Raw genomic sequence first — 24,699 nt, 5'->3', positions numbered from 1 at the left:
ACTCAAGCTCATCATAAGTTATTACATTCAGGCGCGCAAACAGTACTTTCGTATGTCAAAATGAAGTACTGGCCAATTGACGGATTAAGACAGATTAAACGCTTAATTCGTAAGTGTGTAAACTGTTTCCGATTCATGACACCCAATTCTGTTCAACAGATGGCAGATATGCATCCCGATCGTGTACTCCCCACTAGACCCTTCCAAGTCGTCTCAGTGGACTATGGGGGGTTCTTCTTAATTAAGTCCTCACATTTGAGGAAGGCACCGCTTTACAAAGCATACGTAGCCTATTTCATTTGCATGAGCACTAAATGTGTTCATATCGAACTCGTCACAGGATTAAGCGCAGAAGCCTATATTCTTACTCTGAAAAGGTTTATTGCCAGAAGATCCACGCCCAGTATTATTTGGAGCGACAATGCCACAAATTTCCATGGGGCAAAAAATGAAATGCGCGAATTCTATGATTTTTTCTTAAATCAAAATAATTCGGAACAGATTAAGGAATTCTGTACTCAAAACTCCATAACTTTCAAGATGGGTGTTCCCCGCAACCCCCATCAATTCGGCCTCCATGAGGTAGGAATAAAGAGTGTGAAGTATCACCTCTATCGAATTATAGGAAATTCCCACTTCACCTTTGAAGTGTTTAACACAGTATTATGCCAAATCGAGGCTATTCTAAATTCGAGACCCATCACTAGGATGTCGTCTGACGCCAATGACTTCGCTTTCCTATCTCCAGCTCACTTCTTAGTTCAAAGAAGTTTAACCGCGCCCCCTGAACCAAGTGTTTCAGAGATACCTGAAAATAGGTTGAATCTTTTTCAGCGTATTAGTAAAATTCAACAGCAATTTTGGAAATTGTGGAAAAAAGACTATCTTTGCCTCCTGCAGCAAAGAAATAAATGGACCGACCCTACTGACCCTGTCAAGATCGGGGATTTGGTTCTGTTGAAGGAGGATGGTACTCCTCCACTCTTATGGCCAACTGCCAGGGTAATAGATGTATTGCCTGGTAAGGATGGTCTAGTTCGTACTGTCAAGATTCACACTACTCACGGTGATTTTCTTCGTGGTATTACGAAAATCGCTGTGATTCCCCTGGAAGATTAAAATCTATCCCTAGGGGGAAAACTTATCGTTTTCCTCCATTTTATCGTTGTTACCCCTTGTGTATATAAACTCTAATTTCTTCAAACATTTCTTATCGTTGTGCACATCTTTGCCAATCCCCTCTCTTCGAGGTGATATAGGCCATCTCTCTCGCTAGTCGCCCCCGGCAATATGTACAATAAATATATTATACACGGCTCACTAAAATAATTAGTTACGCCCCTGTACTACTGATTACTTAAAATTCAAGTAGTATTTATGTAACCTTTCTGGAAACTCCAGGTTATTGTTGAGACTCGCATTTGAACCCCTCGCCGGGGCAGATCGTCAAAAGCTTCCTAACGAGAATCATCTCTAATCTATCGACGCTCCCGCTATTCGTAAAAAGGCCGCATTTTACCGGCTTTTTTTGCTATCGTTTTATACCGCTCAGATAATTCAATCTGCTCAGTATTATCGACGATGATTTATTTAGCGTATTAGTGAGTGCCTTACAAATGAACCAAATGGATTATGGAATTCAATCAGAGCTCTGATGTGACACGTCATCAAGGAATAAAACTGTAAGTACTCTACATGTATGTGAACATAACTTATTAGTCGTGATACTGTATGCATTTTGAACCATATACCTCTCGTAGCAAATATTCTTTGTGCCATTTATGCAGATAATACTTTAAATTACATATGAAAAATCGTTATCTACTCTTAACCAGCTTACCTATGGGAATATACTCTATAACCGTACAATAAGTATAGGTTACTATTGTTAAGGATACTTTACGTATTGCCTAAACAAGTAGAGGTGGGAAATTATCGGTATTAACCTATAAAACATTGCCACTTACGATAGATTCCCATCTTTAGACGTTAGCTAAGAGCTAGTTGACTTTAGTCATACGTATGACGTTAACGTGACACTAATATTTTTTTAATTTTAAATAATTTTGACGAAGCTGTTAGAACGAATAGAACGAGTGAGTTTGGAAGCAAGGGCTGTCCATAAATAAATCAAAAACAAAGATTAAGATTAATGGGTTAGTAATTTTACTTTAATTTTTGAAATATTTTTATTAAAAAACTAATTTAAAAATTAAACAAGTAATTGGACTTCGTAAGTCCTAGGTTTTCACCCAAGTAGAACCGTAAGTCGAAATTTGAACTCTTCGAGTAACTTTGCATTGATTGATACACGACTTCACTAATTTTGAGTCATTTTTACTGTCCGACTTTGAGTCGGACTTGAGTCCGACTTCAAAATCGGAACTCTAAAGATTCAAACTCGACTTTTCAATACGCTTCGATTGATATGTCACATGTACTATTTCTGCAACTGTAATATGGCATTTCCGGTTAGAACTTTTTAACCGAAAATGATATAAAAACCAAAAGTATACATTTGTTCTCATCTAGCTAAGGCAAGTCGAATAATATTGCTTATACTATTTCGGTGACTTTAAAACGGTACTTCCGGTTGTAACTCTAAAAACGGAAGTCCGAGGTCAAATTTATCATATTTAATACCATCCTTGGTTTATAACCTTTCATTCGACACCTCATTTGTCATTCTATCTGTATTAATAACGGAGGAGTTATATTCGCGGACGGACGGACAGTCATGAAACCGGAAGTGTATATTTGTTCTCGTTTTGCTAAGGCACATCGAAAATATATCGCTTGTATCATTCCGGTGACTTTAAAAAGAGTACTTCCAGTTGCATTTCTAAAACCGGAAGTCCTAGGTCATATTTCTCACCTTTAGTGCCATCCTTGGATTATAAGCTTTCATTCGACACATCATTTGTTATTCTAGCTGGTATAATGACCGAGGAGTTGTGTTTACGGACGGACAGACAGTCATGAAACCGGAAGTATATATTTGTTATCGTGTTGCTAAGGCGCGTCGTCATATATCACTTCTACTATTCCGGTGACTTTAAAACAGCACGTCCGGTTGCATTTCTAAAACCGGAAGTCTTAGGTCAAATTTCTCACCTTTAGTACCATCCTTGAATTATGAGCTTTCATTCGACACCTCATTTGTTATTCTACCTCTTATAATGACGGAGGAGTTGTGTTCACGGACGGACAGATGTGGATAATTCAACGTTTTCACATTTTTTCAAAATTGGTAGAAAACAACAGACACAGTTTTCAAATTCCCTCAGGCAAAAAATATTCAGCTACTACTTTGTCATATTTTGACGTTTATTTGTGTCAGTCGAAACGAAAAAAAAGCTAACGTCTAAAGGTGGGAAACTAGTGGTCATGTTTTATAGGTTTATACTGATAATTTCCCACCTCTACTAGTTTCATCTCTTTTTATTTCACAACGCATTATGTTGTCCATCTTTTGGGTTATTTTGCCGGTTATTGGCGCGCTCGTCACTGTATTAAAACAATATTTTTAAAATTGAATAAAGGAATTTTATTAATTATTTATTAACTACACGCGCTGGCGTATTTTGTACACCAGATATAATAATTCTACTGGAAATATATTTGAAAATTCAATTTTTGACCCTGTTTATCGATCTAACCCAGCGGTTTCCAAGCTTTTTTAGCGTGAGGCACACTAACTTAAAAATTGGTTCAGCCACGGCACACTTGGGTAAATAATCTCTATAATGATAGTGAGTATAATCAAATTTCGCGGCACACCTGCAGGGACTTCATGGCACACCAGAGTGCCGCGGCACACTGGTTGGGAACCTCTGATCTAACCTATCACTGGAATGTGCTTTACAATTGGTTTTAGTTTCGTTAGATCGGCGTTCTGAGAAGATCGTAATTACCAGTTTATTATTTGTTGTTTCAGGTGGTGTACAAAATACGCCACAATTGTAGTAATCCAAGTACATCTTTCAATTATTTTTTAGTCATTATGGCACAAAATATATTTTTTGCACGACTGATCATTTTTGACTGTTTACCGTGACAGATTTTACGTCAGTAGGTGACATTTACTAGCAACTCGACGGTAAGTAATCCAACTCGACGGTAAGTAATCCAACTCGACGGTAAGTACTCCAACTCGACGGTAAGTAATTCACTTACCGTCGAGTTAAAAAATCTCTTAATTTTAATTTATTTTTTGAAAGAATAAAGAAAACTAACGAATTATTTATTAATATTGAAACTTATGGTACAATTTGTTAAATTATTTAATGAAATCCCATTTGTTTGGGCTGTGGTTTCACTTCTAACAGAAACTGCTGCAGAATCGCATACATTAGTAGTATCCAACATTTTTTCTCTTCAAATACGCGATCAATAGAGAGCCAAATATGCCAATAGAGTCTTTTCTTCGATTCTTAAATTCTTGCCTTCGCACCATTTTTTAAAACTTTGGTAGGTATTTTGATAACGGATTTTGGATTTTTCGGGAATAATTGCGGAACACCCTTCTTCCCAAGCCCGTTCAATTTCTTCAAATTCACTTTCGCTCATATTTTAATTTATAATAATCAAAATTGTACTTAAAATTATTGACAACTAAATAAAAACTCAATTCTCCATTGTTGTTATGCACCCTAGTTACTACCTAACAACCAAAGTATCTATCTTGATAAAATGAATGAAACTAGTCAATATGACGAAAATGTTTAATTTTATAATTTATAATGGTATCAATCGTGCAAAAAACGTTATAAGCATGTCGAACGTTAAGGGTAACCGATCTCAGACAATAATTGGAGTCGTCGCTCCGCTCCTCCTCCAAACAATTGTCTTCGATCGGTATAAAATCCTTACCGTTCTCCATACTTAATATACTATTTTTATATAAACAATACTTTTTCTTATGTACATAAAAAATTTTTTATTGGTAATATTTATTTTTCAATGGATCAGATTCCAGTTAGAAATCCCAATCGACTTACTGAGAAGGAACTCAAAGCATTCGCTGATGCCGAATAAGGTTTATAACAAACAACTAAGTGTATTTTTTCAAAAAAAAAAAAAATAAACAAATCCGCTGTTTTGAAGTGTATTCTCTTATGGTGTATATAGTCCAGGGTAATAAGGTTTTTTCCATGACACTCGAGCAGCCAGGGTACTGAAGCGTTTTTTCGACAGGTAATACCTATAAGAGCAAATTGTAACTATTTCCTGCGTAGGATCTGGCGGCCATTTTTATTTATAAATAATTAATTGTCAAAAAATGACATTTTTCCCTTTTTTTTTTCAAATCAATGGAAAACAGTGAAACTTATGGTTTTTTTAGTACAAATATCTTTGAGATTATGGAAAAATCTTTAAAATGACGCATTACAAAGTTTGATATACTCATTTATTGTTAATATAATTGCGAAAAAGGTTCGGAATTGCAAAAAAAAATAATTTGGCAATATCTATTGTAAAAATTAGTGTACAGCTTTGAAATTTTTGTCATATAAGGGTTCTTTGGTGCTTAATATGTGATAAACATTTCAAAGCGCTTCATTCAATTGTTTAAATTTTATTCAAATTGTTTATCCCAGAGAGCATTTTTTTTGCAATAACATAAGTCAGAAAAAAATGACGTTAAAACCATTCCACAGATGTCAAATGAAAGAGCATGAGCTATATTTTCAACTTGGTTTAAAAAAAGCTAATAAAAAATGCATTTATTAGTAATAAATAATTATGCAAAAGTATCGTAAATCTCTCTTTATAAAGTTTTTATTTTTTTATATAAGAAATTATATATATTTGTTACAATTTTTTATCAATTATGATATAAATAACATTACTTGATAGTTGTGCACTTAAAACAGGGTAAAAAGTTAATTTTGTTGGAAAAAGTTATTCAAAAGTTTTATAAGGAAAGATTTGCGATACTTTTGCATAATTATTTATTATTAATAAATGCACTTTTTATTCGCTTTTTTTAAATCAATTTGAAAATATAGCTCATGCTCTTCCATTTGTCACCTGTGGAATGGTTCTAACGTCATTTTTTTCTGACTTATGTTATTGCAAAAAAAATGCTCTCTAATATAAACAATTCGAATAAAATTTAAACAATTGAATGAATCACTTTGAAATTTTTTTTCACATATTAAGCACCAAAGAACCCTCAATTGACAAAAATTTCAAACCTGTACACTAATTTTTACAACAGCTATTGCGAAAATATTTTTTTTTGCAATTCCGGCCTTTTTCGCAATTATATTAACAATAAATGAGTATATCAAACTTTTTAATATGTCATTTTAAAGCTTTTTCCATCATCTCAAAGATATTTGTACTAAAAACATCATAAGTTTCACTGTTTTCCATTGACTTGAACAAAAAGGGAAAAATGCCATTCTTTGACAGTTAATTGTTTATAAATAAAAATGGCCGCCAGATCCTACGCAGGAAATAGTTACAATTTGTTCTCATAGGTATTACTTGTCGAAAAAACGCTTCAGTATCCTGGCTGCTGAAGTGTCACGAACAGGGTATATTTTTGTCTTATTACCCTGGCCTAATAAAGTACGCCACGCGTGTACTTATTTTATAACTTGATGCGCGAGTAGTTAAAGGTTAATATTTAGTTTGACTTCGGTTCTGTCAAAATAAACAAGGTATGCTTTATTCATACGTATTAGCAGATAGCGTTAGGAGTTAGCAGTTCAGTCTTCTTACAAGTCTCTCTGATAGGGTAGACCTAGAAACACGTGTCCAGAGGATTGTAAGAGACTCCAATTGAATCGAAACGCAACCGTCTATGTTTATTTTTTTTATTAATGAGTTAAAATGTTTGATATTGTCTGGAAGCTGTTATTGAAAATATTCTCGGAATTCATCGTGTTGAAAATGGCCATACACTAATTGAAGACACATTCGATGCTTTTCATCGTTTAAATGTTCGAATGTCGCAGACTCATACAAATAGTTTTTTGTATCACCTCAAAACTACAATTTCTGATTGTTGTTTCTGACATGAGCGACTCAAATTAGAGTTTGTTATTAAGAAATATTCTTACTGCGCGTGATTTAAATAGTGGTGCATTGGTAATAATAATCCTCGGTTACAATTATACATACATACCAATGGTTCATAGTGTTGACAGGCGTCATTAGATCTCTAGCTTCCATCCATTGGTCAGAGGCAAATTTCGTTATATAATTTCTGATACTATCTGGCATGATTACCACCACTTTTTTTCCTGCTTCTAGATTTTTCGCTGCTTTAATTGTAGCTGCTATTGCTGCACCACAACTTGAACCTAAAATAAAATTAGAAAAGAAAATAATCGTTTTTGTTTTGATTCAATTCGAGTCTCTTGCCATCCTCTAACACCGTGTTTCGGGATCTCTTCTTTTTCAAAGAGGCTTTGCAAGGAGACTGAATTGAACCATAACGAAACGAAGAAGAACTGCAGATATTAAAATATTAGCAGCGGAGTGCTAATGTGTGAAAATAATTTCGACCACGAGTCAGTATTCTGTTAACCGAGGTACAATAGTACCAAGCGGCGCCGCTAGGAGAACACTCCAATAATGCGTCTCAGATTACTTTAATGAAACGTGGTCATTTTGTACTCTCAACCGAGTAAGGTATGAAAAAAGAAAAGAAAATAATCGTTTTCATTTTGATTCAATTCGAGTCTCTTGCCATCCTCTGACACCGTGTTTCGGGGTCTACCCTTTTTCAAAGAGGCTTGGCAAGGAGACTGAATTGAATCATAATCAAATATTTTAATATCTGCAGTTCTTCTTCGTTTCGTTATGGTTCAATTCAGTCTCCTTGCAAAGCCTCTTTGGAAAAGGGTAGACCCCGAAACACGGTGTCAGAGGATGGCAAGAGACTCGAATTGAAAACGATTATTTTCTTTTCTTTTTTCATACCTTACTCGGTTTAGAGTACAAAATGACCACGTTTCGTTAAAGTAATCTGAGACGCATTATTGGAGTGTCCTCCTAGCGGCGCCCCTTGGTACTATTGTACCTCGGTTAACAGAATACTGACTCGTGGTCGAAATTATTTTCACTCATTTCGTCATTCCCCGTTAGAGGACAGTCTAACCACACTCCGCTGCAAATATTTTAATATCTGCAGTTCTTCTTCGTTTCGTTATGGTTCAATTCAGTCTCCTTGCAAAGCCTCTTTGAAAAAGGGTAGACCCCGAAACACGGTGTCAGAGGATGGCAAGAGACTCGAATCAAAACGAAAACGATTATTTTCTTTTCTTTTTTCATACCTTACTCGGTTTAGAGTACAAAATGACCGCGTTTCATTAATAGTGCAGTCACTGAAGGTGAATATGAGCTATTACCTCCGATTTCGTTGAACCTCCATCGATTTGCACGAAAATTGGTGAGTGGTTAGAGGATATCTCAAGGAACAAAGGTGACATGGTGCCAACTTGCGCTTTTACCCTGGGGGTGGATGCCACCCCTCCTCGGGGGTGAAAATTATTTTATAAAAAATAACCCCACAATTCGATAGAGCGACAAATTATAAGCAAAATTTGTTATATAAAGTTATTAAAATAAATCAAAACTTTTTGAGTTATTAAAGATCAAAGATTTTAATTTTTCGTGAGAAAAATGCATGTTTTTAACCGATTTTTCATAAATAACTCAAAAACTATAAGTTTTTACAAAAAAGTTATTATTGTCAAAATTGAGGCTAATAAAAAATGAAATAAATTCCTTACTAGAAAAACCTTTCAATGTTAACTGAAAGTGAGTTATAGGTAATTGAATATATATTTCTTTCGTCGAGTACCCAAATCTAAGTATTCAAGCTTAAATACCGGGAAAATGATGCATTTTATAACATAAACTTATTAAACATTTGTAAAAGCTCATTGAAATATCTATCAAATAAGTGCTCGAACAAGTTGATAGCATTAAAGTTTATGCACCAAAAATGTATCAAAATGTATCTTTTAAAAAATTTTCTAAAAAATGTTATTGTTTTTTTGTAAATAACTCCGTTAAATTTTAAAGTAGCAAGTTCCTCTAATAACTGGTTAAAATCTTATTCCAAGAGCTATTAAAAAACGTCAAAATAGTCATTTATACCTCTTACTTTTTTAAAAATAAAAGGTTAAATGGCCCCGGTTACATGGTTCTAACAGCAAAATTGAAATTTTAAACGTTTCTATCTCGGTTATTTTTTACTCTACGAAAATAGTAAAATGGGTAAAGTATTTGTTACAGAAAAAACTAAAATTTAGTTATTTATCATTTTTTACGTATATTGAGTATTTTTGGAGTTATTATCAAAAGAAAATGAAAAGTACGATAATTCTAAAAATTCTGATTTTTTTAAATTATACCTTTTTTTCAAAAATATGCATTCTAAACCGTTCAAATTTGTTGAAATAATTAACTATGATAACATAAAGAAATTCTTGTGAGGATTACTACAAATTTTAATTTTTGCGAAAATGGCGTATGTTTAGTTTTTAACTTTTTCCTAAAAAAATCGAAAGGGTTCTCTTATTTTCATCATAACTTGCTTAATTTTGATGCTATTAACTTCTACTGAAGCTCATTTGATAGGTATTCCGAAGTACTTTGACAAGTGCTTAACAAGTATATTCTATAAAATGCATCGTTTTCCCGTTATGTAAGCTTGAATACTTAGATTTGAGTACAAGTCGAAAAAAATATACATTCAATTACCCATAACTCACTTTAAAATAACATTAGTTTAGTTCTTTAAGTAGGGAGTGTATTAAATTTTTTATTATCTTTAATTTTGGTAATAATAGCTTTTTTACAAAAGCTTATAGTTTTTGAGTAATACGTGAAAAACCGCTTTAAAACATGCATTTTTTTAAGAAAAAATAAAATTTTTGATATTTAATAACTCAAAAAGTATTGATTTATGTTAATAACTTTATATAACAAATTTTGCTTAGAAGTTGCCCATCTATCGATTTCTGGTATTATTTAAAAAAAAATCACCCCCGAGAAGGGGTGGCAACCACCCCCAGGGTAAAAGCGCAAGTTAACATCATGTCACCTTTGTTCCTTGAAGTATCTTCTAACTACTTACCAATTTTCATGAAAATCGATGAAGGTTCAACGAAATCGGAGGTGAAAACCTTCAGTGACTCCACTATAAAGTAATCTGAGAAGCATTATTGGAGTGTTCTCCTAGCGGCGCCGCTTGGTACTATTGTACCTCGGTTAACAGAATACTGACTCGTGGTCGAAATTATTTCACTCATTAAAACAAAATTAATGCAGTGTTTTTGTCACACTACATAAAATTGGCTGCTTGTTCATTATATTATACTACTACTATAAGCAGCGAGAAAAAGTACATGTTAACGAACAGCTGTCAGAAGAACTTGAAATCAGACGTGGGGTGAGACAGGGATGCGTACTCGAAAGAGATTCTAAAAAATGATCTTGAGGGTGAAACAGCTGGAATAAAGGTAAATTGAATTCCCATTAACAACATTACATATGTGGGTAACACTGTCATCTTAGCCGAAAATACTGACGATATTCAGTGCTGGTGACCAGAATAGCGGAATACAGACAAGAATACGGTCTAACAATGAACGCAAAGAAGACAAAATTTATGAGAATATCGAAAACTCGAAAGACATAACGAGAATATATTCATAAACGAAACCAATGTCGAACGAGTAGACCAATACGCATATCTTGGAACAATGATCAGTTCCACAAATGATTACTTCCAGAAAATCAAAATCAGAATATAAAAGGCTAGGGCAAATTTTATCAAAATGAGAAGAGTGCTCTGCACAAGAGATTCAAAGTTGAAGCTAAGAGTTAGGTTGGCGTCTCGACATTGTTTTATAGAATGGAATCTTGTGACTTTGAATGCTGCATCAATGGAAAAACTGGAATCAACCCAGGGCCGTAACTACCATTGGGGCAACCGGGGCAGTGCCCCGGGGCCCCCGGCCAAGGGGGGCCCCACAGAGGCCTCCTTTTGGTTGGCCGTGCATAGATTTTAACGAGGAAAATAAAAATATGTAATTTAAAAGCCGATATCAACGAAATATTTTCAAATGACACAATTTTAAAAAGACAGCAACATAAAGTCTAAATTTTCCACTGGGGAAATTAGTCTTTTTGGCTAAAATGCAATTTTAACAGAACAGGGGCCCTGAGGCCTGAGCTAAGCTGGGAACCCCGAGACCTTAACATAAAAATTTAAATTATTAGTTAGGAAATTAGTTATTTCGGCGCAACAAAACCTAAAATGCCATTGGAAGAGGGGACCCGGGCTAAGCTAGGGCCCCCGAGACCTTTCGTAAAGATATAAATTGTTGCTAAGGAAATTAGATATTTTGGTGAAATAAAAATTAAAATGCAACCGGAATAAGGGCCCCAGGTCCCAGCCCAGCTACTTTGTCTTCACCAATTTTCCCAGACAACATCTTGGTATGTGAAAGGAACCACATGGTACCACATTTTGAAACGAAGGGTAAGGGTAAGATAGAATGAGCACATTAAGATCAGTCCCACCACTACACAGACCAGCTTCACTGTGTGTGTTTGGCTCACATTGCAGTTGCTTAAGGCACCTTAAGGTGCATTTACGTTTGCTTGGTAGTTCGCTTGGTTATTCGTCCGCTACAAAGTAAGACCATTTACATTGTAGCGTACGAACGCATTCGTTGATGATCCGTCCACAATGTCAGATACAGATGAAGATGTATTCATTAGCGCTGTTAATTTTATAATTATTGCAAGACGTGCTGAAAAAAAAAAGAAAGAAGAGAGTGTGCTGTTCACAAAGGAGGGAAAATGCGTTTTCAAGGGGTTAAATATCAAACATTTTTCCGGACCCCCTTGCGCTGGGGGGTAGGGGCCCCAGATTACGTTTGCCCCGGGGCCCCCAACATCGTAGTTACGGCCCTGAATCAACCGAGCTGAGAGTGTATAGAAGAATTCTGAAAATATCGTGGACAGAACACGCCACAAACAAAAAGGTTCTGAGAAAGATGAATAAAGAAATGGAAATTAAATACAATTAAAACAAGAAAATTGGAATATATCGGATATATATTACACGTTGAGAGAAATACAACTGGCTCCAATTGATTATGCAGGGAACGATTTAAGGAAAAAGAAGCATAGGGTGATGTAGAACATTGTGGCTGCGCAACCTGAGAGAATGGTATGGATGTACATCAAGTAAACGTTTCAGAGCAGCCGCCTCTAAAGTCTGAATAGCTATGATGATTGCCGACCTCTGTCGCGAAGATTGCACTTGAAGAAGAAGACATTGTGTACATTGTAATGTACGTTTTGTAACTAAATACATATTTAAAAGTAGGTACCTACTTTATGAAATCTAATGAAAATAGTGTATCTTACCTACTAATAACCCCTCTTCTTTTATAAGCCTTCTAGCCAAAGGCAGCGACTCCTGGTCGGTTGTCTTCACCCACACGTCGACCACATCTCGATCTAAAACGGTAGGTATGAAGTCGTATCCTATACCTTCCACCTCGTAGAAGCCAGCATCTGTGTTATTCAAAGACTCTGGTTGAGCTAAGATCGATCCTACTGGGTCAGCTCCAACGATCGTTGTTTGGGGAGATATTTCTTTGAATTTTCTTCCAATACCTGCTATGGTGCCCCCTGTGCCTGCGCCTATAACCTTAAAAAATCGATCATCAGTTTCATAATTCCGTTGCAACTGATACAAACATTTCTAAAATGTCTGTTTTACGCATATTAAAAAAAAAGAGAAATATCATCCGCATAAAATTTATAATATCCCGGACATCAATGAGGATGATCCAAATTGCCGGATCCACTCGCCACATCCTTTTTTCTGATGAAGTAACCTTCTATTTATTTAGAACAGTAAATCGGCAAAATGGAGCCACCCCTAAGATTTCCATATCTTACATCACTTGATTTTTCTTACGGGGTTATTTAAAATCAAAAGTTTACTTCGATTGACTACAAAATTTACGAGATTCAAAAAAGATAATTAGATTTGAAATTCGTAATATAACTCCATAAAAGATCCATAACGTTCAAGAAAATTATCGTCCTCAGTTGAATTACTGCTAAGAGACAGCAAGAGGTTCGCGAACATAGTGGATACGTGCCTTAACTTATCACGCTGGTCAGGCTGGTTGACAAGTACCTGTTGGTCCACCTGTATTTCCCTCCTACCCACCGGTAAACAGGGTCTGGTATTCCCCTATCCGCCACCGGGAGACGTGCTGTCTAGGAGTTACAGGTTCCTCCGAATGTAATGCGCGCAATGAGAAAGACGGGCAGTATTCTTGCATAACATTTTCGATGACTTCAAGAGTTATTTGTGCAATTTACGTTGCACTCCTTCGACTCTTGTTCGTTATTCGGTCGACTTTGATATATTTTCCTCTTCAAATATCCTCATTAAAAAAATCCAATCTAATAAAATCTGGAGGCCTTGGTGGCTATTCGATGGATCCCCTTCCGCGAAAACCAAAAACCTGAAGAGCTGGTATACTAATAGCACTGTACATCTAACCTATGTCAATATAAAAAAATATGAAAAAAAATTTTTTTAAGAAACGCTTTTCTTTAGTTACGAGTGACTAAAATTAAAAATATTATAAAAAAATCAACTAAAAAGCAAAAAATAAAAAAAAATTGATAAAATCTAACACATCCGTCAAAGAAAAGAGTGGCGCGTGTTCATCGAATAAACGGTTTTCGCCCCATGCTTTTCTTTAACGAATTTGTTAGATTTTATCAATTTTTTTTTTATTTTTTGCTTTTTAGTTGATTTTTTTATAATATTTTTAATTTTAGTCACTCGTAACTAAAGAAAAGCGTTTCTTAAAAAATGTTTTTTCATATTTTTTTATTTTTTACTTTTTAGTGTTACACTTTTCAAACATTAAAATATATCGTCATGTTTATTAAAATATGTATAAAACACATGATGTACTAACATGAAAAGTAGTCGGAATCGGCAAAAAAATTTGAAACTTTATTGTTTATTAATGAAGCATAACGTAAACAATTAACGTAAAAAGTGAAATTATGTATTGTTCATATAATTAGCTATACAATCCGTAAAAGTTTCAAGTTTTTACATGGTAAAAAACAAGAGAATTTAAGCGTTTTCCATTAAAATCGTTTTTTTTTTTATTTAAACAATTAATAAACATGACAACATTTTTTTTATTGACTATTCGTGTATTGTTCCCGCGAATGCATATGTCTGCAAATTTTCATTCATTTCCATTAAAGAAAAGGCAGTCAAATTAACGTCTAAAAATTTGACGCAAACTATTGAACTAAATAAAAGCGTTTAATAAAAGATTTTATTTATCTACTTACAATCATGTCAACGTTTTTGTCGCACTGGAAGTAAATTTCTTCCGCTGTGGTGTCGTAGTGTGCTAAAGGGTTTCCTGGATTTGAATACTGAAAATACAAAAAATTATCTTGAAATATAACACACACTGCTCATATTTCGACAAAATTTCAACTGAACTATTCAAAAATATCAAGTCACCTTTCCAGGCACTTAAATATACGAGGGAAGGTCAAAATGAGATAGGCAGTATTATACTGCCTATAAGGCAAGCCGCACACCAACGAAACATGAAACGAAAAACATGAAACATGAAACGTAAAACACGTTTCATGAAAATTAAACAGGGCTAAACAAATCTTGAAGTCCGCCTACCAATGAAACGAGTGTGATTCATGCTAATAACACATTTTTATTTTCGGAAAGTTTCATAAATGGCCGGACGTTTATTTGTTTAGCAGTGTTTTATTTCCATGAAACGTGATTTACGTTTCATGTTTCTTTGATGTGCCTGCCTTATATGTAGTTTAATATACATAGTAATTATAGTTTATTAAACTATTTGGAAATATCAAACTTAAATACCCTGAAGAGTACAGTAAAACCCTTGAAGAATCGAAAAAACATAGAAAAACCTATTAAAGAAATGAAGTAAATAACGTGATGAAAGTATAGATAAGAATAATTCAAAACCAACAAACAAGGTTAACTAAAAATTAAAGAAAAAACTTACCTGATCCAAAATTATAGAATTGGGTATTTCTTTCCTAAGTCTATGAGTAACTCCAAACATCCCTTCAGCAGAATTTGAATCGGCATTTACCGGTGTACGAACGATTTCAGCTCCAAGTGCAGACAAAACAGACACTTTCTCGTTTGACATTTTTTCAGACATCACTATTATGCATCTATAACCTAAAAAAGTTCATGGCAATATACGAGTATTAGAATATTGTACTAGATTACCTTTGATAGCTGCCGCTAAAGCTAGACCTATTCCAGTATTTCCAGAAGATGGTTCGATGATGGTGTAGCCTGGTTTGAGCAGACCCTGCTTTTCAGCATCTTCGATAAGTCTTTTGCCAATTCTGTCTTTAACCGAGCCTCCTGGATTGAAAAATTCGCATTTTACATCTAGAAAAAAAGTTTTGACGTTAACAAAGATACATGTTTCGATAATATTACGACAGGGCCCATCGAGGTCACTTTTCTACTCACTTTTCTATAACGCTATTACTAAGGTTTCTGCATTACCTGGAGCAGACATAGTATCCGACCACAATCCCTTAGTTATAAACATTAAATTGAGGCTTGCTACTTCCAAAAGAAAGAACCAGTAGGAGTAGGAATCATTAAACATTAGAAAACTAAAAAACAACGATATAAGAGATGATTATAAAGAACAAATACACAATAGGTTCTCTCAACGGCGTAACCAGGATGATCCTAAGGGAGGGGTTACAACTACCGGATGGTCTCTGGGGGGTATGGAATAGTAAGGGTGCTAAGCGTATAGAGCTCAAAGTACATCCCAATGTAAGGGGGTTACAACCCCCAAAACCTTTAGGCTATGCCTATGAGTTCTCATATATGGCAACTATGGATGATGTTGAAAAGTCATGGACAACCGTAAAAGAATCATTTGATGACGTGAGCAACACTTTTCTTCTCAAAAATAAAACAACTAACTAGAATGAAAAGATGACAGAAGAAATATTAGAGATGATGGAAGAACGCAGTATAGGATCAGGCACGACCAAGTAGGATACCGAAATATACACAGCAAAATTTGTAAAGAAATTATAGCGCCGAAGGAGATCTGAATGACTACACTTTGCAACGAAGCTGAAAAACTATATCAACTCGGCAACAGCTTCAATCTCAACAAAAAAAAATAAGGAAATTGATGGAATCTTCAACAACAAACTAGTGACTGGTATATATAATGACCAAGATGAACTAATAATGGAACCTCGCGATATAGTTAATACCTGGAAAATGTACATAGCTAATTTGTTCAAAGATAACATATCACAAAAGCCACCATAGTTGGAAGACAATTTGAATGTATTTTGAATCTGAGGTTGTATACGCTATCAAAATATTAAAAAGTAACAAATTCCCAGGACCAGATGATGTGCATGCACAAACAACCAAGTTGCTTAATGAAGAAAATCTAGACATAATTGTGAAGCTCTTTAACGATATCTACAAAACGGAACAAATTTCAAAAGATTGGCTTCGCTCTACATTTTTATCACCCTACCCAAAACACCGGGTACATTCTTTAACGGTAAAATATTGCAATACCTCTAAATTTTAAAGAACCGCATGGATTGACATGAAATTTTTCATACACATAGCTAACAAGTCAAAGAAAAAAAGTGATATTGTGCCGATGTGTGCTTGTGCCCTGGGGGTGAGTTTCACCTGCTCACGGGGGTGAAAAAATATATGTCCAAAATAAGTCCGGAAATGGATAAACAGACTAATTTTAAGTAACTTTTTTTATATAGAGTTTTTCACTAAGGCAATACTTTTCGAGTTATTTGTGAGTGAATATGTTCATTTTTCAACAAAATAACCACGTTTTTAGACGGTTTTTCGCAAATAACTCAAAAAGTAAGTATTTTGTTGAAAAAAACATTCTTAGCAAAAATAGAGCCTGTAAAAAAGTGAAAAAAATGGTGTATATATTTCTATACATAGCAGAAGCAAAGTTATACCTAATGAAAAATAGGTTTATATTCGTCAAATTCCAAATCGAATATTTTATCGTGAAATAACCAAAAAATCAAGCATTTTTGGTAATAACTCATTACAATTTTTTTAAAGTATTTAAAAGAAGTGTCTAATCTTCGTACTCAGTGGAGGTTGATCTTCAGTAATAGAAACACCAATAGCACTTAGATTGTTTATTGATAGCGGTAGACACCAGAGTAGTTACCCCGAGAGAACGTTGAGTACTGATATGTGGCTTGTACGCGAATTAGTCTATTCTGCTTGATGTTACATATTGAATGTATGAAGGAATGAAGGTAAAAGCACATCTGGCCTGGTTGAGTTGATTCTAATGAATGATTCTAAAAGTATTCTTTCTCAGCGGTGGTACTAGTATTGGTGTCAGGCCACGCGCTAAGTATGTTTACAAAATATTGAGACAAAAGAAATATATTCCATCATCAAATTAAATATGCAATTGCCCGAATTATTGTTTACAATTTACAATTCGTGAACTAAATTAGAGACACGCACATGTAAATATACAATAACAAATTGGTTCATGTGATATACGGGGTGATAAAAATATACTGTTAAATATCGGATATGAATAATGAATGTTTGAGATTTAACAGAAGCTTTATTCTTATTTTATAAAAAAATGTCTGGCATCAAAAGTAAACAAGTTACGCTTAAAATAAAGTTGGTCCCTTTTGTTTTGTTAAAAAAATCGGGAAAATCACCCCCTAATAAGCATCTCAAATAAACTTAATCGTTAGCATTTTACAAGTTTCTTTACTCGTGTATGTATTGTTTATATAATCTGTAAGTTTCATCGGTTGAAAGTCCTTATTTTTGAAAGGGTTATAGTTAAAAGGGCGTGAAAGAGTCACTAATCACGAGTGTTTGCAAATTTAGAAACACCAAATCTTAACTAATTTTTGTCTTACAGAAAAACAAAAAAATACAAAATATCCAGAAAAGCAAAGCCAACTTTTTTTATTTTTTGAGATTTTAGGTATCTCATACAATTTTCAAGATATTTGAAAAAAAAGCATTTTTTTCAAAATTAAAAATTTTAAAAATTTTACTTTAAAACCAATTTTTTTCAAAAATAAGCACTTTGAATCGATGAAACTTACAGATAGTATAAACACAACATAAGTAAAGCAACTTGTGAAGCGGTATTAATTTCATTTAAGTTGCTAATTAGGGGGTGATCTGCCCGATTTTTTTTCCAAAACAAAAGGGACCAACTTTATTTTGAGCATAACTTGCTTTCATTTGACGCTAGAAACTTTTTTTATAAAAACAAAAATAAAGCTTTTTTTAAACACTTTAAAAAATTTGTAGTGAGTTTTCCCCAAAAAAATGCTTCATTTTTTGGATATTTCACGTCGAAATATTCTATTTGGGATTTGGCGAATATGAACCTATTTTTCATTAGCTATAACTCTGGTTCTGCTAGGTCTAGAGACCTCATGCATATACCATTTTTTTTCACTTTTTTTTCAGGCTATATTTTTCCTAAGAACGTTTCTTTCGACAAAATACTTACTTTTTGAATTATGTGAGAAAACCCGTCTAAAAACGTGGTTATTTTTGTTGAAAAATGAACATATTCACTAGCAAATAACTCGAAAAGTATTGACTTGGTAAAAAAACTCTATAGAACAAAAGTTACTTAGAATTAGTCAGTTTATCAATTGGCGGACTTATTTTGGACATCTATTTTGTCACCCCCGAAAGGGGGTGAAAGTCACCCCCAGGGCAATAGCACACATCGGCACAATATCAAGTTTTTTCTTTGATATTTCAGCTATGCGTCTGCCAAATTTCATGTCAATCCAAGAGGTTCTTTAAAATTTACAGCAATAACCGTGAAATAATGTATGTACTATAATGAGGCATTTTTTAAAAACGTTCTTCGGAATACTACATACACAAGATTATTTAAGAAATTTGAAGATGTTGGAGTCAGTTTGATATCAAAAATGAACTTGGCACGAGAGAGGCGATCTTTAATATGCAAACATTAATTAGACCAGGGTGCATCTGTAAAAATATTGGTACATTTGGACGTTGAGAGGTGACTCAAATTTGTTTGCAGAAATTGCTTGAAAATAACTCAAATAATAATATTTGAGTTATCCTCCCTCTCAAAAAGGTCCGGAACATTGTTTAAATAATTAAAATGTCAAAAAATGAAGGACAAATTCGATTTTTTTCTTCGTTTTTTGATTATAACTTTAAAAGTATTCATTTCCGAGAAAAGTTGTACTGACATAAAAGTTGCGTAATTAAATTTTCTACAATTTAGAATTGGTTAAAAATTTAAAAAATAGTTACTCTTGTGGCAAAATAGCAATAATTTCGAAAAAAACATACAAAAACAAGTATTTGCATTTTACGTTTTTCAACCATTTATGCTACACTTAGGACCTTCATATTTCACCCATAAAAACTTTATGATACAGTAAAACAATACTGTAAATTTCATTAAGATCGGTTGAATAGATTTTGCAGAATAAATTTTGCAATCCAGCTTTCGCAAAAAAAATTCATTTTATCAAAATGTTACAGGACTGAAAATAAAGCAGATAGCAAGTTGAATTTTTTTTGTGTATAGAAGTGTACTGTACCTTTCATTTGCGATTTGCAAAATTAAAACGCTGTGTCTAGGTACACGCTAACGTGTACGCAAATAAAAAAATTAGGTACACGCTAAACGTCATCAAGTCAGTGACGTCACTATTTAGCGTGCACTTTTACTGGTTATTCGTGTACACGCTAACTTGAGCCGCGTGTATGCTGCGGTAAGTACCGTGAGTGCCAGAGTGAGGTAAGAATTTGTCTAATCGCGTTGTGTTTGCACTTTTTAATATTGATTAGTAAAGAGATTTCTTATTTTTTATTTGTTTAGTGTTTGTTTTTAAATTAACTATGGAGTGTGGACAATTATTTTATTCTTTTAATAAGTTTAACAACATTTTAAAACAGTATGAAAAAGATAAGAGACTATAAATTACTATATATTTTTTCAGTCATAAGTATAATAGTATTAATGCCCAAAATTAAAATAAAAGAAAGACCTAAAGCTTTCACAATAATAATTAACTTACGTATAAAAATTATTTTAACAATATTTTGTACATGTCATGTCAACTAAATACATATTTATTTTGCTAGCCTGAATATATACTTTTATATACACATTGATTTATTACAATTAAGTTTAAAACATCTGAATAGTTCTGCTTCCTTTCCCCTTCCCTTAATAACAAATATTTTTCTATCAAACAAACACTTAACATATCAAAATAGCGTGTACCTAATATACAGTTACTGCGCACGCTAAATAATGACGTCACTGGCTTTATAAAGTTTAACTCGCGTGTACCTAACTTTTTTATTTGCGTACACGCTAGCGTGTACCTAGACACAGCGAAATTAAAATCAATTAACCATCACGGCGTCAGGAATTTTTTTAAAATAAACATTAATTATTGGTGCTACGCGCAGGACAGCGGATAGTTTGCTCTGACTGGGCATTCCAATGACCTTTTATAATGATTGATACATTTTAATTTTGATTACATTTCGATATAAATAAATAAATTTGTTTATTTCAAAATAACAACACATACTCTATCCTTTGAAATAACACTTTTTTTAGCAAAAATTTTCTTTGGTCATATATTTTAACTTGAGAATAAAAGTTTATTATTTTTAAACATATGCAATTGTTTAAACAATATTTCACAAACAATAATAAAATTAGTTTGGTTTTTGTGGAATTAAAATATTAAAATACAACAAAATATAGAGTAAGAAAATAATATATTAGATAAAGATTGGAAGAAATTTTGGTGGAAATCAACTTGTGTGAATCGAACACCGCTGTCCTGCGCGTAGTACCAAAAATTAATGTTTATTTAAAAAATTTCCTGACGCCGTGGTAATTAATCGATTTTAACTTTGCAAATTGCAAATGAAAGGTACAGTACACTTCTATAAGCAAACAAAAATTCAACTTGCTATCTGCTTTATTTTCAGTCCTGCAACATTTTAAAAAAATGATTTTTTTTTTGCGAAAGCTGGATTGCAAAATTTATTTTGCAAAATCTATTAAACCGATTTTAATGAAAGTTATTTTACTGTATCATAAACTTTTTCTGGGTAAAATATGAAGGTCCTAAGTGTAGCATACATGGTTGAAAAACGTAAAATGCGAATACTTGTTTTTGTATGGTTTTTTTCGCAATTATTGCTATTTTGCAACAAGGATGACTATTTTTTAAATTTTTTACCAATTCTATATTGTAGGAAATTTAATTACGCAACTTATATGTCAGTACAACTTTTCTTAGAAATGAATAGTTTTAAAGTTATAATAAAAAAACCAATAAAAAAATCGAATTTTTCCTTCATATTTTGACATTTTGATTATTTAAACAATGTTCCGGACCATTTTGAGTGTAAGGATAACTCAAATATTATTATTTGAGTTATTTTTAAGCAATTTCTGCAAAAAAATTTGATTCACCTCTCAACGTCCATCTCACAACAGATGCGTCCTGGACTAAATACAGAATTGTTGAGATCAAAGAAAGGATGTTTTTCTCTGTTTCATCGATTATGAGAACGATAACGTAAAATACGAAACTAAGTAATGATAAAATATCTACAAGAGTTATCGACCAAGGATATAAGAGTTATCGACCAAGGATATAAGAGTTATCGACCAAGGATATAAGAGTTATCACTAATCTGTAATCTGTATTAGAATCAGACAGCAACAATAGAACAATATGTCTTAAAATTTCAATGAAACGTAGGATTTCTCAACAAAAAAGGGTGTAAGGCAAGGTTACATACTTTCCCCAGTGTTGTTTAACTTATACGTAGAAAAAGCATCCGCAGAAGTAGTGACAGACTCTAGTAATAAGGGTACTAAAGTAAACGGCATATGTATTAACATAATAATAATTAACGTTAGCTCTCATTTATATTACCACGAGATACACGAGTTTGTGATAATCTCGGGTAACAGCTTCAGTCGAAGACAGGATTTGTTTTTATAAGACATTTATTTTAAAACCATACAAAATATAAGGTAATTAGCAATAATTACTTGTTAATTTCGTTATCAAAATATATTTACAATCTACATATTATATTAGACTTTCGTAAATCTTGGGTCGATGTGACGATATTTGATATAGTCCAGGATAGTGTTGGAAAATTCTCGAGAATGAAAAATCGGAGAATATTCTGAGATATTCGATATGGAGAATTTTCTGAGAATGAACCCCATGACGCACTTAAGAATATTGTTGAAGATGAAAAATAGGGTTTTAAAAATTATGATCTTATATACAAAATTATGAGACGAAACAACAGTGTTCTTTGTATATAAAAAATACAAAAACAACAGAAAACACAAAATTTATGAATTTGATAAAAAAAATGAAATTTTCTTCAAATAATCGATGTGGTATGATAAAATATGAGACCTCAGATTCAAAATCTATTTCTATCATTAGCTCATCCTAGTCATCTACAATCTGCATTTCAATGTACTGATGAGTTATAGTCCGTTCTTTAACGGTAAAATATTGCAAAACCTCTAAATTTTAAAGAACCGCTTGGATTGACATGAAATTTGGCATACACATAGCTAACAAGTCAAACAAAAAAAGTGATATTGTGCCGATATGTGCTTTTGCCCTGGGGGTGGTTTTCACCCCTCTTGGGGGTTCTTCGTCCAAAGAAAGTCAGGAAATGGATAAACTGGCTAATTTTAAGTAACTTTTGTTCTATACAGTTTTTTCACTAACTCAATACTTTTCGAGTTATTTGGCAGTGAATATGTTCATTTTTTCAACAAAATAACCACGCTTTTAGACGGTTTTTCAAAAATAGCTCAAATAGTAAGTATTTTGTCGAAAAAATATTCTTAACAAAAATATAGCCTGTAAAAAATTTTAAAAAATTGTGTATATATCACGTCTCTACACCTAGTAGAAGCAGAGTTATAGCTAATGAAAAATAGGTTCGTATTCGTCAAATTCCAAATGCAATACTTTAACGTGAAATAACCAAAAATGAAGCACATTTCGGGGAAAACTCATTTCAACTTATTTAAAGTGTTTAAAAAAAAAGCTTCATTTTTGTTTTATAAAAAAATTTTCTAGCATCAAAATTAAAACAAGTTACGCTCAGAATAAAGTTAGTCCCTTTTGCTTTTGGTAAAAAAATCGAGAAAATCACCCCCTAATTAGTATCTTAAATGAACTTAATCGTTACGACTTCACAAGTTTCTTGACTCGTGTATATATTGTTTATATGATCTGTAAGTTTCATCGGTTCAAAGTACTTATTATTGAAAGGGCTGTAGTTAAAAGGGGTTGAACGAGTCACTGATCACGAATGTATGCAAATTTAGAAACACCAAATCTTAATCAATTTTTGTCTAACAGAAAAATAAAAAAATGAAATGAAATGAAATCATAACATGAAAAAAGAATGATATTCAGAAAAGCAAATCTGACTTTTTCTGTTTTTCGAGATTTTTGGTATCTCTAACAATTTTTAAGTTATTTTGAAAAAAAGCATATTTTTCAAAATTTCAATTTTTAAAAATTTTACTTTGAAACCAAATTTTTTCAAAAATAAGCACTTTGAATCGATGAAACTTACAGATCATATAAATACAACATAAGTAAAATAATTTGTGGAGCGGTAACGATTAATTTCATTTAAGTTGCTAATTAGGGGGTGGTCTTCCCGATTTTTTTTTGCAAAAACAAAAGGGACCATCCTTATTTTGAAAATAACTTGCTTAAATTTAATGCTCGAAACTTTTTGTAAAAACAGAAATAAAGCTTTTTTAAACACTTTAAAAAAGTTATAATGGGTTTTCCCCAAAAAGTGCTTAATTTTTTGGATATTTCACGTCGAAATATTCTATTTGAAATTTGGTGAATATGAATATATTTTTCATTGGCTATAACTCTGGTTCTACGAGATCCAGAGACCTAACACGTACACCATTTTTTTACTTTTTTATGGGCTATATTTTTGCTAGGAACATTTTTTTCGACAAAATACTTACTTTTTGAGTTATTTGCGAAAAACCGTCTAAAAATGTGGTTATTTTGTTGAAAAATGAACATATTCACTCGCAAATAACTCGAAAAATGTTGACTTGGCGAAAAAGCTCTATAGAACAAAAGTTACTTAAAATTAGTCAGTTTACCCATTTCCGGACTTATTTTGGACATATATTTTTTCACCCCCAAGAGGGGGTGAAAGTCACCCCCAGGGCAAAAGCACACATCGGCACAATATCACTTTTTTTCTTTGACATGTAAGCTATACGTATGCCAAATTTCATGTCAATCCAAGCGGTTCTTTAAAATTTAGAGCAAAAACCGTGAAAGAATGGACTATTATGGGATTTTGTTTTTCACGAGTGGCCAGCTCAGTCATGGATTGGTCTACGTCTAACAATTTTAAATTGTGAGCAATAAAAGTTCTTACGAGCCCGTTCAGCAGTGAGCCGGTTTCTTTTAGAGGAGTGGATAAAAAAACCATAAGTACTGAAACTTCTTTCG

At 33.1% G+C, this 24,699-nt stretch overlaps 1 protein-coding gene across 1 annotated transcript in view; it reads right to left on the bottom strand.

Moving 5' to 3' along the window:
• Positions 1-24,699, bottom strand: part of LOC114334177 (cystathionine beta-synthase) — a 65,131-nt gene that overhangs the window by 14,218 nt on the left and 26,214 nt on the right. Inside the window, exons 3-7 of the mRNA XM_050648379.1 lie at positions 15,326-15,493; positions 15,093-15,274; positions 14,383-14,469; positions 12,409-12,694; positions 7,139-7,316 (exon numbers count right to left, since the gene is read on the bottom strand). Coding sequence (XP_050504336.1) covers positions 7,139-7,316; positions 12,409-12,694; positions 14,383-14,469; positions 15,093-15,274; positions 15,326-15,493 — 901 coding nt within the window. The remainder of the gene's footprint in view (positions 1-7,138; positions 7,317-12,408; positions 12,695-14,382; positions 14,470-15,092; positions 15,275-15,325; positions 15,494-24,699) is intronic.

This window comes from Diabrotica virgifera, chromosome 4 (assembly GCF_917563875.1).
Source record: "Diabrotica virgifera virgifera chromosome 4, PGI_DIABVI_V3a".
Lineage (NCBI taxonomy): Eukaryota > Metazoa > Arthropoda > Insecta > Coleoptera > Chrysomelidae > Diabrotica > Diabrotica virgifera.
This window is presented reverse-complemented; position numbering and strand designations above follow the sequence as displayed.